At 39.7% G+C, this 17,197-nt stretch overlaps 1 protein-coding gene across 1 annotated transcript in view; it reads right to left on the minus strand.

Annotated features, from left to right (window-relative positions):
* PRKN (parkin RBR E3 ubiquitin protein ligase) overlaps positions 1–17,197 on the minus strand; it is a 1,289,523-nt gene that overhangs the window by 1,002,407 nt on the left and 269,919 nt on the right. The window contains exon 2 of the mRNA XM_032837250.1: positions 14,402–14,565. Within this exon, the coding sequence (XP_032693141.1) occupies positions 14,402–14,565 (164 nt within the window). The remainder of the gene's footprint in view (positions 1–14,401; positions 14,566–17,197) is intronic.

Consider the following 17,197-nt stretch of genomic DNA (forward strand, 5'->3'; position numbering starts at 1 on the left):
AGGCATAACAACCACCCTCAAGCACTTGCAAAGATTTTGTAAACAGAGGTTTCTGGGGATTAAAAAGGGCGACAACAAGCCCAAAGGTGAGAGAACAAAGAGACAAGGGAGTCCAGTGTCGCGTGACACCAGCCCACGCCCACACTTAAGAACGGATTCAGAGCATCTTTCCCAATTCCGGATCCAGCGTTACCATGTGAGCGCTGTGAAAAAGATCGGGGTGGGAGGGTTCACATCATGGAAATGCAGAGCTACCACCAGACCTTTTTGTTCTGGAAAGCCAAGTGGCCAGCACACCACGGCACTTAACCTATTAGTGCTGCTGAAGAAAGCCAGGACTTTGGTTTGTACTGGGCAGGTAGTGATTAAGACGCTGGAGAGGGCGAGACACGGAAATTGTAAGCAGAATATAAATCATCAGTACACAAATACATCTAATGAGAGGACGGAACGCAAAGTAGAAACAGTTGCCAGTCTTTTGTGCTTGCTTTTCTATTTTTCTAGTATCCCTAAAAAGACTATTTATAGATTAAACTAAAACATTTGAAGAAGTAGTTTGATACTTAACATTGCTCCCATCAGTCTGTGTCAAAAATAATAAATAAAACCAAAACAAGGCAAAAACTAGAGATAACCCAGTACTTTTGAATAGGGGATGGTCCATTGCAACATTCTCCCACCTGAGGCAAAAGTTGAAAATACCAAGTCAGATAGCAAACCCTCAAGGACTTATCAACAAACTTCCTGTATTTTTCAAACTCATAATATAAAATCTAGAGGAGTGTTTTCCAGTCAAACCAAGCCTTAGAAGTAATCAGTGAATTCACTGCTATTTTCAAACAGTACTATTCCTCGATATTTGTTTTCTATATATTCAAACATTTTTTAAACGTTTGATGACTCATTTTTAATAAATTGAAGTCAATCATTAGAAGAATTTCCCACTTTGTCGTTAACTAATTTAATCTTCCAATAGCTCAAATACTCTCTTACAGTCGGTGGAACAGATTATTTTAAAAATTGCAAACTAGCAATGAACAGGACTGAATGATCAATACACATATTTTTAAGACCACGGTAAAGGCAAAGGACTGAGATGAAATCAACAATCATATACAACATTGTATGATATAAGCAATATATGAAGATTGACGGTTAAGAAATCAACCTTTTCCTTTTAAAGCACTCAAAAAAGATACCAACACAAAAAGATACTAATTTAATCAGCAAGAACAAAACCACTACCTTTAAATGGACTTCAAAATAATAGATTGTGTAAATTTGGCATTTCCATTCTGCTTTTAAATTACAGCGGTGACAAATGAGTCACAGAAGTAGGCCATATAATGTGTTTCTCTTTAGAGTGCCGCCTAACCCTCTTGTCCTCTATTTTAAAATTTGAGTGACTCACGAACTCTTAGAAGCAATCTTGAATAAACGGATTTTGAATAGTAAGTACTCTTGCAAAATCATTCCCAGAATAAATGGTGTGTCCAGATATACTCAGCACACTAAAGAAAAAGGTAAACTTCATTAGAATAGGATATGCCATAAGATAAAAATTTATCATAAGACTTAAATCAAAGGAGCTCCCATGAGTAAGACACACTGAGGTCTGACACTCTGAGGTTATCCCGAGTATGAACTAGGAAATCTGGAATGGGGTAAACTTGTTCTCTTTTGGAGAGATTTAAAAGAAAATAAATTTCAGGATGAATCAATTGTACAAGGGAAATAAAAGGTTTTCCTTTGCTTCTGTGAATTATTCATCAAGTGAAGTAATTTAATAATAATTTAATTTAATTTAATAAATATTTTGCTTCTGCAGCAGTCCTTTGTAGGTATAGTTTCATTTAAAACTCAAAACAACCCTAAAAAACTACAGGTACTACTACTATTTCCATTTGATAGATGAGAAAACTAGACACAGAAACATTTAAAAGACTTGCCCATCCCAGAAAGGCTGACTTTAGAGTGATTCACATCCACTTCATATCCACTCTTCATAGAACTGTGTACTAGAAAGTCAAGTAGAATTCTAAATAAATGACTTCAGCCAGCCTATGACATTCCTGAAGTTTTAACTTCTTTGTTACATATGGCAATAAGCATGTGTTGGAGATAATACCATAAAACTTCCATATATATATATATATATATCTATCTCAGTCTCTACATAGATCTCAGTCCTTTAGACTTCTACAGACCAGCAAGCAACTCAATTCTGCTCAAAAGGAGAATGAATCGAGAGGCAAAACAGGTAAACCAAGGCAGTGAGTTGCTCGTTCTGAAGTTCTCAGTGTCTAAGTGTTTTAAATAACAATAGAGATATCTTACTAAGTTTTTGTTTTTATTTTCTCTCCTTTCAGAACAATGTTTTGATGAATTATGCATAAATGGAATGCAAACACACAGATCTATTTCCCTTTGAACTACTTAAGGGTGTAAAAAGGAACAGAAAATATTCTTGGCAAAACCTGTACTGAGCTTTCAAAAGCCCACACAGTTGAACTAAAGTTTGTGATGTACTCCAAAAGATAGACATCAGTCGGTTCTCACATTCCTCCCTTCTCTCTCTAATGTCAGAATGCTTTAACAATTTAAAAAGCACAGCTCTGTGCCATTAATTAGGCTATATATTAAATGACATAAGAGTGGCACATCTGAATGCAAACTGACCAGATCCAACAGCAGGGAAGGAAATAGTCCAAGGTAAAATAAAATCCAGTGACAGAATAAAATCCTCAAATACAATTAACAGATGCACCCACAAAACTTACAGTTTCCTTTCTAAGAACTTCATTCCCCAAATGAATGTGTGCTTGTCCGCCTAAAGACACATATGCACGAAACTGTCTTTTAAAAACCCACAAATCATTGAGACTGAAGTACTATGGACACTAAGTTTATAACTAAGACTTTGCACCACGAATCAGGAACATCTGAAGTATTGCTTCCATTCCCATGGGCTTGCGTAGCCTTTGGCTCATGGCCAAAGGATGCTGTCTTAGCACATCCTTCAGGGCCTCAGAAAGGCTAGCATGGCCACTCCCACTTACCAAACAGTAATTTCACTTAATTCCACATCTACTGTCAAGTGGTTCATGAGAATTGTGTTCCTATCAATATTAAACCTAATAACTAGAGGAAAAAATTAATATAACATATTAGAACAGGAAGGTAAAATTTTCCTGGTCCCATTCAATGTTGTTTCCTCTGTCTCATGGGCATCACTGAAAGTATAGCGAAAATAAATTATTCTATTACACATTTAACTTTTTCTCCCATTTAATTCACAGCTAAAGAAAATGAAAGGGAGCAGAGTCAATGTTTACCAATGTTAAGCTATAAATTAATTGAAGCTGTGGCTCCAGTGTACCCACAAAAAGAAAACGAGGCATACATAGTATTTATATATATTTACAGTATTTATCAGTCATAAGTGAGTTTGGTATGTAAGGTTTAAAGAGCTTTTTCATACAAAATTTTTCATTGTTCTCTGACGATAATCCCAGGCTTACTACAATTATATGGCAAGAAGGAAGAAGGAAAAGGTAGAATCTGAGTGAGCAAACTTTTGGGTTAAAAGCTTTAAGGCCAGGAGTGCCTCGCTGGCTCAGTGCGTTGAGCACCGGACTCTTGATTTCATCGCAGGTCATGATCTCAGGGAGCTGGGATGGAGTCCTGGGTCAGGCTCTGTGCTCAGTGGGGAATATGTTTGAGATCCTCCCTCTCCCTCTGCTCCTCCCCTTGCTCAAACAGGCGCTCTCTCTCTCTCTCTCAATCTCTCTAAAATAAATAAATCTTACAAAAAAAAAGAAAAAAGAAGAAGAAGAAGCTTTAAGGTGAATGGTATAGGCACAAATATTTGTTTCTTCTAAAGGATTCTTCCTTCACCAAAGGATAATGACTGTATCAAAATCTTAAAACACAATTGGGTCAAATGCATGATGGAATCTGAGTCCAATAACAGAGGCCACAGAATAGACGATTTGAAATGAGGACTTCAGTGAATAAAATTTCACATCGCCTACTCATTCTTTCACTTGTCAAGTTTCCTATGAGGCAGGCTTTTCCCTTATATACTCTAATAAAATGCATCCTATGTTAAGATTTAGGGGATTGGTTTGCTGCAGACTTTTATTCCCTCACATATCGCCTACCTTGGAAAATGAGCACAATAAGGACAATGGAAACATCTTGGAGAGGCGTGAGCCTATTAAATAAACCTACAGGCTCTATCTTCAGCCTCTTATAAGCTAAAAGAGTCTCCACTTTTATTTTTTTCTTTCAAGTCTGCATTTATTCATGGCAATCCTCAAAGACATTTTATAAGTCCACAGGGGCACACAAATGTCAAGACTTCCTTTCAGAGAAAAATAACATTTCTGAGGGTACTGAATTATGCAAAAAATAAGTAATTCAGAGATTTTTTTCTAAATGACACATATAAACAGCAGACAGAAGCAGATTAAATAAGGGACTTCTGGACGTGAGCCTTTGCTCTGTACAGATTACCATCCTTTGACTGTAGACTCTAACAGTTTGCAGGACTTACGAGCTACCATAAGAATACACCAGTACTTCGAAGGAACTCAAGAAGAGATCTACATTTACCTAAATGTAGGAGGTCAGCAGTATGTTCCATTAGCAAGACAACCCTTTGGAAAAAAAAAAATGTTTGCATTATTCCCGAAGTGTTTGCAGGTCTCAATTACACAACTGTAATTTTACATACAAAGAAATCACTGCTTTTTGAGTATAATGGTATATAACCTGGCTTCCTTTTGTCTTAAATTCAGAGGGAAAAAAATGAATTTTAAATAAAACATCTTGGCCATTTATATTGTCCTTTGCAGAATTCTTCTTCTGTGAGGTGCCACTTTCTTCCACCCTTCATGGTTTCTGATGAGAAATCCACTGCCATTCAAACTGCTTTGCCGTTTTGCATAAGATGTTCAGGAATACCTCATTTTATTGTGTTTCTCTTTATCGCACTTCACAGATAGTGCATTTTTTTAAATTTGAAGGTTCAAGACCTCAGTGGAGGAAGTAGATAAAGTTGTGGTGGAAACGGCAAGAGAACTGGACTTAGACCTGGGGCCTGAAGATGGGACTGAATGGCTGCAATCTCACAGCAGATCCTGCGGATGAGGAGCTGCTCCCTACAGCTGAGCGAGAAGTGGTTTCTTGGGATGGAATTTCCCTGGTGAAGATGTGTGTAGACTGTTGAAATGAAACGAAGGACTGACAATATAACAGTAAGGTTAGTTGATGGAGCGTGGCACAGTTTGACAGCACTGCCTCCAACGTTGAAAGTTGTTCTGTGGCTAAAATGCTCACAAACCAGCATCGCAAGCTAAAGAAACATCGTGAAAGGGAGACTTCATTGGTGTCTAATTTTGAGAAATTGCCACAGCCAACCCAAGCTTCAGGAACCACCCCTCTGATCAGTCAGCAGCCATCAATAGTGAGGCAAGACCTCACTATTGACCTCACCAGCAAAAAGATTTTGACTTACTGAAAGCTCCTGTAACCATATTTTTATCAATAAAGTATTTTTTTAAATCAAGGTATGTATATTGGATATTTTTAGACATAATGTTATTGCGCACTTAATAGACTACCATATAGTGAAAACATAACTTTATATGCAATGGGAAACCAAAAAGCCCACTTGATTTTATTGTTATATCTGCTTTATCATGGCGGTCTGGAGAAGGACGTGCAACATCTCTGGGATATGCCTGTACATTTTCTTGAACTGCATTCAAGATTTTCTTCCTTGTCTTTATAGTTTCTGGAAGTATAGTTAGGATGTGAGTATTGCTTTGACTACGTCAAAATTGTGGATTCCCTCAGCTTCCTGAATTTGCAGTTTTATGTTGCTTGTAAAAATTGGGAAATTTTCAGCCATTAACTCCTTGAGCACTCTTAGTTCCTCTTTCTTTCCTCCTCTCCTTCTAGGACTCTGACAACACAATTTTGAAATGTTCTTTTATAGACCCACATATTTCTGTGGCTTGCTCTTTTCTTTCTTTCTTCCTTTCTCCTTTCCCTCCTTCCCTTCTTCTTTCCTTTCTTTCTTCTTTCCTTCCTTCTTTTGTCTATTTTCTCTGTTCAAATTGTGTAATTTCTACTGTCTTCCAGTTCACTGACTTTTTCCTCTAGCCACTTCAATCTTTTGTTGAGCCATCCAGTGAGGTTTTTATTATTATATTTTTTAATTCTATAATATCCATTTGTTCTTCTTTATATCTTCTATTTTTTTTACCATACTTTTTTTTTTCATTTATTTCAAACATGTTTGTAATTGTTTATTGAAGCCTTTTATCATGGCTATTTAAAATATCAGATAAATGCTAACATCTCTGTCATCTCAATAGTAGCATCTACTGATAGTGTTTTCACACAATTTGTGATTTTCCTGATTTTTGCTCTTTTTCCTTTGAAACCTGAGCATTTTCTCATTATGAGACTCTGAATTTTATTTAAACCTTCTGCTTTACCTGGCTTTTTCTGACACTATTCCTGCAGGAAAAGGGATCACCACCTCCTTATTGCCAGTAGAAATATAAATCCAGGTCTCCACTTATTATCTATTGAAATGGGGAGTCCTCATCATTGCTGGGTGGAATGATGTTCCAGCACCACGTGTGATCTCCACTGGCACTGTGGTACTGGTGGCTCTGTTACCACTTAGGAACAGTGAAAATCCCAACTCACCTCTAGGGCCCTTGTGTTCCCATGACAGCAGAGGGAGAGGTGTAGCTTATTATACCGTCAGGGGAACAGATGTGTATGGCACTCATGAAAGCTTCACAAGGGAGGGAGGTAATCTCGACTCTCCATCAGCCTTTGTTACTGTTGGTGGGGATGGGGGTGGGACCATAATTTGTGCTATTTGGCTGGTAAAGTATGGTTATTGCCTTAAAGTTTTCTAGGCTACTCTGTTCCTGGTTCTTTGGATAGAAAGCAGGCTTTTTAGGTTTTTGGGGTTTTTTGATCTTTACATGTTGGCATTTCTAGGTTGCCAATTTCATTATCTCCAAGCCTAGGATGTATTTGGTAAAAAGAAAACTGTAATATTTTGGGGGTCTTGAGGTTCCTAACTAGTCTACATTCTTCTTGTCACCTTTTAAGTCTTCCTATGTTTGTATATGTTATATGTAACATCCTGAGTTTTAGTGTAAATAGCAGGAGAAATAAAAGTCTGTCTCTTCCAGCTTCCCAGAAATAAAGCCTATGCCAGATCACCCATTTATCGACAGCCATATTTTATCCATTTTTCTTTAATTCTTTAAAGTTCTTAAAGTCTTGCTAATAACAAGGAAGAACATATTAATATATAAAGAAAATGATTATACTCAACAGAGTTTCCCAAACACATCTGTAAACATAATCTTTAGGAACGAAGAATCCTATGAAATTCTTTAAAATTTTGATACTAGTTAGCTTATCATCTTTAAAATGTTTTTACCAGTTAAAAAGATGAAACCACTTTCTTTTTACTTTAAAAATGTTCATAATAAAGGGCGCCTGGGCGGTTCAGTTGATTAAGCATACCACTCTTGATTTCTGCTTGGGTTATGATCTCAGAGTTACAAGATCAAGCCTTGTGTCGGACTCCACGCTTAGTGTGGAGTCTGCTTAAGATTCTCTCTCTTCCTCTCCCTCTGTCTCTCTGCCACCGCCCCCCCAAAAAGAAAAGAAAATTTTAAAAATGTTCATAATAAGATTGTGTTCTTAAGCTATTGTTTCTATAAGTGCTGGGGGGAAGGCCCCCCAAAATTCTCTCTAAAAGAAGCTGAGACTCCTCGGTGTGAGAAATACTGCCCGATGCCTTGGGTAACCACTTCCCTTCATGTGCCCAGGACACTGCCAGCATATACCTTTAGTCCTGGAATAATTATTAATAGAGCCTTCTTTCATTCTCAGAAGCATCCAGTTTTATAGGAGAACCCATAATGATCCTATTACCTATAATCATTATGAAAAGAAAGAAAAATAAATAAAAACAAAAGTGAACCCCCAGCAAGTGAATATGCTATCGCTGCTACTCCACCTTCTCCTCAGTGCCTGGGGACGTCTAGTCAGTATTTGTTCGTGGACACAGGAAGTAGCTCATAAGCATGGTTTATTTTCTCTTTCTCGGCAGTAATTTCTCATTATACATTTCATACTTACACTGTAAAGCACAGCATCTGTAATGATAAAGGGTAACTAAACAGTAGCTACTAGAGTCATAAACATGTGTTCTAATATGGAAGAATACTGATCATATTCTGTCAGAGGTATACCTTAATAAAACTCGCAAATAAATGTGTTAACTGCCTAGTCTTTGCACTGAAACTCCGACACAAAAACAGTTTATCAGTTTCTCAATATCTAAATCAATAAACTGTGATCTAATTAAAGTTCTAGAAATATCAAGTTTGCTTTTTTAATATATCTGCAGGTATACTTGAACTCATATTTCTAAGTATAAAATAAAGTAAAACGTAAGACAACTTGGTAGAATTAAAGGAAAAATTCTAAGATTATAAGTGATAATATACTTATTATCATATAAAGATATTCTTAATTATTAAGAATAATACTTATTTTTAATAATCATTCTTAATTATTAAAAATATATGAGTTATAGAAGCCTGCTGGTACATGTTTTCCTGTCATTTGAATTTTTATAACTATCGTATATTAATTTTAATCAGAAAAAAAAGGCCTAAGTTGTGGGAAAAAACTTAAAGGACATTAAGGAATCACCAACTTTCAAGAATTTAGTTAAAAATATTTAATTATGTTAGAGGTGGTTCAAGGAACATGGGATATTCACAACATCACTGTGCAGTTTTTAAAGTTTCAAAATTTAGCAGGATAACTACAGATATAATCAAGATAACCTGTAATGTTTCTGAAAATAGCAAGTAAATTTTCTTAAAGATTTCAAAACCCAGAATTTTTTAGCCATTGGATATGGTTTACTTTGCCAATTAACATGGGTTTTCACTACTTAATAAGTTTTGAAATCAACATAGCATGTATCACTAAAAATATAGCCAGTTAAATAATTTGGCTTCTCAGAGTCATTTATTTGTCTTTGATATTTACAACCTAAGCTAGTAAAGTCTAAATGTCTCTGGTCTTCCAAACTCAGATCATGTCATAATCATAAAGCTTAGTTGGAAGAACAGGAGTAATAAACTGATGCCCTTTAATACTTACTACAAAAATAATCTATTTTATAAAATGATGGTCTCCAAATATGTGTCTATATTTTAAGCATCATAAAATTGAGTATTTAAAGGAATTTATGAACATCCACCATGAAGAAAATTTTTATAAAACAAATATTTCTATGTAAAATAGATATTTTATTTTCTATTTTATAAGTATAATTATTACAAAAAGAATACAAATAGAATAACTTTCCTATAACATTAATTAAAAACGACAAAGTTTCTCATTTCCTGGCTGTGATGACTAATTTTGTGTTAACTTGACTGGCCCATGGGGTGACCAGGCATTTGTGAAACGTAAGTTTAGGCGTGTATGTGAGAGTGTTTTGGGGTGAGATTAATATTTGAATTGGTAGACTGAGTGAAGCAGACAGTTCTCCCCAATGTGTGTGGACCCTGTCTAATCAGTTGAACGCCTGGGGGGGGTTTAGAAAAAGACTGACTCTCTCATGAAAAAGAGGGAATTTCACTTTTTCAATAGCCCTCTAGCAAAGACATTGTTTGAGGGGTTTGCTTTTTGTTTTTTCCTGCCTTTGGACTTGACCTGTAACATTAGTTCTTGGGTCTCAAGGCTGTCAGCCTTCAGACTGTAACTATGCCATCCCTTTTCCTGATTTTCAATCCTTTAGGTTGGGACCAGCACCAAGGCTACAGACTGCAGGTTTTGGGACTTGTCAGCCTTCATAATTATGCGAGCCAATTCCTTATAATAAATCTATCTATGTATCTATCAGTCTACCCTAAATAGACAGATGTCATGGATAGATAAAAAGAAATGATGGATGGATGGATGGATGGATGGATGGAGGATAGAAGGACCAATCCTACTGGTTCTGTTTCTTTGGAGAACTCTAATACACTGGCTAATAAACCTATACTAAACCATACTGGTACTAATGATAATAACACAGCTCATGTGAATACAATGAATTCTGCTCAAACAAAGTCTTAGATAAATTCTCAAGTCCTTGTCATTGTAAGTTAATCTAATTATACACTTGATACATTTTGATATATACAACTACTTTAGAACCTTATTTTCCATGTATAATTCTGAATAATAAATTCGAAATCATGTAGAGATGATTTGAGAGATTTCTAAAATGGAGCATGTTAGATTTGGGATTAGGAAAAGGGGAGACACATCATTTGAAAGACGTTGGGTCGGCGGTTCCGGGAATGCAGGAGGAACAATAGAAATGACTGCCAGGGCCGCCATCTTCCAGTCCCCTACCCCCCCTTAACCCTAGACTCTCCCACCAAAAGGGTGTACACCCAGGTCACCTCTCCATAGGTAACCCGATACCTATGCAGGAAACAGCAGTATCAGGAGCCCTCACCCCATACCTTCCAATCACCAAATATGGATGTGAGCCCATGCCCTACCTTGGCCCGATAAAAGACCCCGCCAACTCCCTCCCAGTGCGACTTCCCTCACTTCCCTTTCCAGAGTCGAGGAACCTCGCCCGAGGGGGCCCACCTCCTCCCGGCGCGACTCTCCTGGCTCCCCTTCTCCTGAGCCCTGAAACTTCCCCGGAGATGCCTTTAATAAATCTTGCCTTGCACCTACTTTGCCTGGTGTTGTGTTTACCTCGCCTGCAAAACCTTACAAAAGAGACCTGAATATTCTGTATCAACAGCTGACAAGAACTCTTTATGAAGAAAAAAGACCAAGTGATTGTGAATATGAACTCAAAAATTAGTTTTATATGCATACTTGTAGGTATAAGGAAAATAATAAAAGCATACACAGAAACATTGTTTATGAAGTAGGAAACAATTATACAACTCTTCACAGTTTGCTTTTACCAAACATAGTATATGGCAAATAATCACTTTACAAAAATATATTTTAAAAGCAATAATACCATGATGAACCTATGAATCTTTGCTGAACACTATGGCAGGCTTTGATCTCACAACCCTGTGATCAGGACCAGAGCTGTAATCAAGAGTCAGACGCTTAACCGACTGACCTGCCCAGGTGCCCCTCAAATTCCACTATTCTTAAGGTAAGTAAAACCTGTACATGTAAGGGTCAAAAATTCATTTACAAACTCCAGAAAGTTCTTTTTAATTAACTAAACTAACATTTAATTTAATTTAACTAAAATTATATGTTTTACTTAAAATGTATAAATATTACATATATATACATTCACACACACACAAACACAAAAATATATACAGATATATTTGCCCCAGTCAAATATGTATCCTATTGTTACTCCTTAACTCTTTAATTTATCACAGATATCCTCATAATTCATGATGGAAAGTAGTCTTGTATTATTTAGGTGATCTCTTAGATTCTGAAGTAGTCGCTAATAATGGTGACAATCACGGCGACTGGAATGTTAATAAATGCTAACATTTACACAGTGTTGACTAGATGTCATACTTCTTTCTAAGAGCTTTACAGAAATTAACTAATTTAGTCTTCACAAAACTCCAATGAGATAGGTACTAGTATTAGTCCCACTTCACAAATGACCGAACTGAAATAGAGAGAGGCCACATTGTCTAAGTACGTAAGAGACATTTAAAAAAAGTATTTTGCCTTAATTTGTAGTATTAGAACTAGGTATTCCCTAAATACTTAAGAGAGTTATGATACAAACACTCCACAGAGTATAATCCCTGTGCTCGGAAATGAAGATTCTACAACCTCATTGGCAAGCTGAGGCTCCTCATCACAGCCCCCAGCACCCGCTGAACCCAAAAGTCTGGCTTTCACTAACCACAACCCTGGACTGGAGTCATCACTATGGTCACCAAGTCCAAAGGCTCTTTTCTTCTCATGCTCTTCCATCTTTTCACAGCACGTATACTTCTTTACCAGGAACTTCCTTTTCCAAAATACCCTCAAAAGCATCGATTGGATGGATGATAACTCCTTTACTGGCTTCTCCCCTTGCCGCCTAAAAGACCTGTTCATGCCTCTGTCCTCTGCCTCTTTCGCGATCACATCTAACCCAAGAGCTATAATATTTACCTCTATGTAGCTAGTCCTTAAATATGAAGTGAGCCCCTAAGCATCACAGCTAAGTTCTCAAACTCCTGCTAGACATCTAGATTTCCCTTGGCATCCACTTACCATGCCGGTTAAGTTCCCCATCCTTCCTACAACCAGACTGGAGCTCCAGACTCCCATTTCCCTCCAAGCCACCCTATTTTGCTCTAGTTCTCCATGCATGAAACCTCTGTAAGATACAGCTCTAAGCTCCCTTCCTGCCTAGTCTTCAACATCTTCTCCAGCTTCTAGAAGAACAGGGGCCTATGATCTTCGGCAGGTACCCACCATGCTCATTCTCCATGTATGGAATTCTACTCGAGTTTCAATTCATCCAGGAAGTCTTGGTGACTTCCACTCAGGTGTGTTTTCTCCACCTTGAAAATCTTGCAATACTCATGTTTCAGTTTCCATATGGTGCTGCTCATGTCTGACATTCATAGGTTGAACCACATGAAACTGCTGATAGTTTTATGCCATATGGCTCAACCTAATACTTCTGTTGTTTTTAAGGCCCCTAAATAGGTTACCACAAGAGCAGGAATGAATTTCACCTTTCTTTGTGAGCCCCTGGGAAGCCCAGAACATTGGAAGTGTGTGTCAAAATAAATGGAATCTAAATCAATATGTACCTTTCACATACATGTTTGTCAAATGAATCATCCGAGCAATTAGTCTAACCTATCAGCTTGAACAGGATAGGTGAGGAGTTTTAGAACCTGAAACTTCCAAACTCCTGGTAACATAAAATATTTTGGTTCAAGGAACTGTTCTAAAATCATTTATTTGTGAAGGGAACATTCCCGGATTTAGAGGTTGGCAGGTACAGTAAAAAGCTTTATAGTTGACTGGAAAAAAAAAAAAAGGTGAAACACTTTTTAGCCCAGGCACTTCCCTTATAAAACAAACTGCCTAAAAGCAAAGCACAGCAGTTTGTTCACAATGAGCCCATGCCTCCAGCCATCAGCAAAGATGCTTTGGAACCAGAGGGGGACGATTTGCATTTCTATAGCTTCCTTTGTATACCCAAATTCCGAAAGCATTTCGTGGAGCCACACTCATCAGGAAACGACGCAATGATAGGATGTCAATACCAGAGGGGGTTTCCAGGTTGCCAGACCCAGCAGCCCCCCCCACCCCCACTGTGCACAACAGCGGGACCCCCCAATGTATAAACGGGAGTGCGGTGAGTTGGTGCCGGTTAAGAAAGGGGAAGCTTGTGTCTGAGGGGTCCCTCCGCATCACCTGTGCCATCCACAGAAGATTCAGTCTTTCCTGCTTTCACAGAGAATGACTTAAGTCCGCGTTGCACAGGATTTGCCGGCCTCCCCCTAACAAATGACAGGTGTCCTCCTGCAGGTGAGGGCGCTGGGTATCACTCCCTTCACCAGTGCCCCCCTTCTTCCTACCGCAATCAGCCTTGGCAACGAAACACCCAGAGGAAAGGCTGAGAGGCTTCGCCAGCACCCGGAGCAGCGTGGTGCTAGGAGAGGACAGGTGCTGCTCACAGTCTAACGTTCCAGGGGCCTGTTCTGGGGACAATTTTCCTGCGGCTTAGGAAAATAAGCACGAAGGTAGACTTCTGCTACGTTCTGTCTCCCTCTGCCACCGGCGTGGAAACCGCGATTTGGATGCGGCTGGGAACTCTTGAGGCCTGTTGTGAACTGGCCCTGAGCCCCATCTGTCCTGGAGCCAGCCACCGAGGCCGACTTAGGACTATCCTCCAGGGGTCACAATTGGGTTACAAATTCCTCACGGCGCAGGGCCTGAGCAGCCTGATTTGCAACAATGTATTGGAATCCTTCTTCATTAAGATTCTAATGGAGTAAGTAAGGTAGAAATTGAACAGACACAGAAATTGTGCCTTGCTGCTCCTGTGGTCAGTAAACATTTATTCACTAAGCCCGGTCTGTGTGTTCTCTGTCTCTCTCCCTCACTCACAGTCGTTCTTCCAATCCTTCCTGCTTGCTGTTTTAATGCATAATTAAGAAGGTCAGAATTAATGAAGCGGTGTGGAGTAAAGTTCAAGGAATCCCCAGGCACTATTTATTCTATTAGATCTCAGGCATGAATGTCAGCTTGGCACAGTCAGCGGCATAAGCAATGGGGCCGGCTGCAGCCCAGGAACAAACCACCGAGGGAGACTCACCTGCACCGTCAAGCCATTCCGAAGCTCCTTCCCAGCGAAAATCACACGCAACTGGTCAGCTGGAACCCCCTGTCGCTTAGCAACCACCTCCTTGAGCTGGAAGATGCTGGTGTCGGACTCGACCTCCACTGGGAAACCATGGCTGGAGTTGAACCTGACAAACACTGACCAGGACATTGGGAGAGAAGGGGGAAGTGGGTATTACTCAAAGCTCGGACATGGCAGTAGCAACATTTTTGACCCAAGCTACCGCTCGCCCACCCTTCAATGAACGGCATACATTTTCTTCCACTTGTAACACAGAATTGAATGCAATGGAGCAAGGTTTGAAGAAAACTGGAGTTTCGCTGTGGGATTTCCCTTTCTACATCCGTCAGTGACCCTGAAACACAATCGCATGCTGCCTCCGACGCCTGTCCTGGGCCACAAGGGGCTCACGCAGAACACTGGCTAGATGGGAATGGCGAGACTCCAGGGAGATTATGGAGGAGAATCGGCTCCAGCAGGCTGTGGGAATGAGCACTCGCTCCACGGGGCCCTCTTCATCATAAACGTTAGACATGTTCGGTTTGCGCTCACGGTGCATCGATGGGAACCACGCAGCTGCATGAAGACCGGCCCGAGCCCTAGACACTGCGTGACCCCATCCAAAGGCCCCACTGGATCTGCCGGTGCTACTTACTCGCCCTTTCTTTTGAAACCACGGACACAGTCTTCCTGATTGGAGCCGCTACCCCCTCACCACCGACCCTGGGACCTGCCGACCCGGCACGCCTCCTCGATGTGGCTGACTGGCATCGAACTTGTCACTGTCACCCACACAGGTCCTTTCCCGCCCGTGCTTTCTGTCACTACTTTCAGTCCATCTTTTCTCAGTTCTTGCACTAGCCTCCGAACTGGAGTCTTAATACACTCTCTTCGCTTCTAAAACGCCCTGCACGGTTCTGCAGAGCAAGCCTTTGCAACCCAGAGCTCTGCCCTCAAATCTTTTAAAGGGCCACTGTGTCTGCTGGGGAGAGAATCCCAGGCCCCAGTCATCTGACACAAACCTATAACCCAGTGGCTCCTCCATCAGTCCGCACATGCGCATTGCCGCACTGAATGCCCCCCAGAACACCTGCGCATCCCTGTCTCCCTTTCCCACGCCCTTCTTCACCCCTGCGTGCTGAAAGCCTGCCCACCACAGGATCCATCTCAGATGCTCCTCCTCCAAGAGGCCTCTCACGATCGGCCCAGTCATGACCGGCCCAGTCACGACCCAGCCTGCCTCTTAAGGCCTCAGGGGGGTGAACACAACCATCTTACACTATTTGCCACAGTCTCTCCTGGAGGCAGCGGAGCACCGAGTTCCAAGGACACCCGCCGGAGTGGGAAGGACCCCAATGCCAGTCCCAGGAGGTCCCTTCCCAGTGGAGCAGGTGGTGTAAATGTCTTACCCCTATTGCTTTAACTCTCAGTTCCCTGTCACAATAAATAAGCCACAGAGGGTGTTCTGTGATGTGTTAAGCAATATTTATAGTGTTTACAATGATCACATAATTACTTTCAAAAAATAATGAATGTTTGTATAAGACTTACATGTTTTGGGTATATATTTCTCCTTCTTTAAAAAGATGATAAACTCCTTAAGGCCAGCCACTATAGCTTATTTTCTGCAACGTCCCCTTTAAATGTAGCATTATCACTTACTAGTTGTCAATTCAAATAGGAGATGGCCCACCGAGTAATAATTATAATAAAATAGTCACTGCAATGCCAATAATAATCGAACACCCATGATTTGGCAGAAGTAGCACCTCACATATGCTATTTTTAAGCTTTCCGATGATCTGGTAAGGTCAGTATTATTAGCCTTACCTAACAGAAGAGTAGATGGAGTCCTAGAGAATTGTAATCACTTTTCTAAGGACATCAGCTGCTTTGTAATGGAATCACAACTCAAATTCAGTTCAATCAAACTCTAAACTCCTTTCCATTTCTACTGTAACAGGCTGCCTAAAATATTCTCCAAAGAAAGTCCACATTCCTTTTCCTTAGGATAAAAAGACAAACAACAACAGCAAAGAGGCTTTCAAACTTAATTCAGATATCCCCTATCCAGGTTAGCAGCAGAAACTGGGATTAAAAAATAAAAGCTTCGATGAAGCGCTAAGACCAAAGAAAAAATAACAATGATTATAAGACACAATAGAATAAAAATGGCACCAAAGTGAGAGCAGGTGTCACAGATGACACCACAAGAACAAAAACCTGACGTAGTCTACCCAGCACAGAAACATAGTTAGGGAAGGAGTATGCACTGGAAATGACAAAAGTGTTCTAAATCAAAAATTTTTTTTGAAATGATGAAAAGAATTACAGAGGAAAAGGGGCTTTTGATAAACTTTTAAGTAGATGTCATATGACACCACTGAAGTAGAGGAGGAGAAATAAATGTGTACTGGAAGCCCTTGCAGTATATTACCAGAATCCTCAGATCAGAGACCATAAGGCAACCAATTCATCAGATAAGATAGGAAACAAGTAAGGGGCAAGAAGGGACAAAAGGTATGGTCCCAGTTCTACACACGATTTTCTAATAGTGTGAACAGATTTGTTTTTAAAGCAAAATGCCATAGAGAGGAACCATGGGAAGAAACAGCTCGGGACTATACAAAGGTCACTAAAACTAAAGGAATAAAAATTCCAGGATGCCCTGAGTAGAAGATTTTTCTCCAGGGGTTTCAATTAGGGGGATTCCATCTTAAGGACAAGAATTATAAAAACAAACAAGCCAAATTAAAGTGAAAAAGAACA

This window comes from Lontra canadensis, unplaced genomic scaffold (genome assembly GCF_010015895.1).
Source record: "Lontra canadensis isolate GAN:19392208 unplaced genomic scaffold, GSC_riverotter_1.0 scaffold97, whole genome shotgun sequence".
NCBI classification, from domain to species: Eukaryota; Metazoa; Chordata; class Mammalia; order Carnivora; family Mustelidae; genus Lontra; species Lontra canadensis.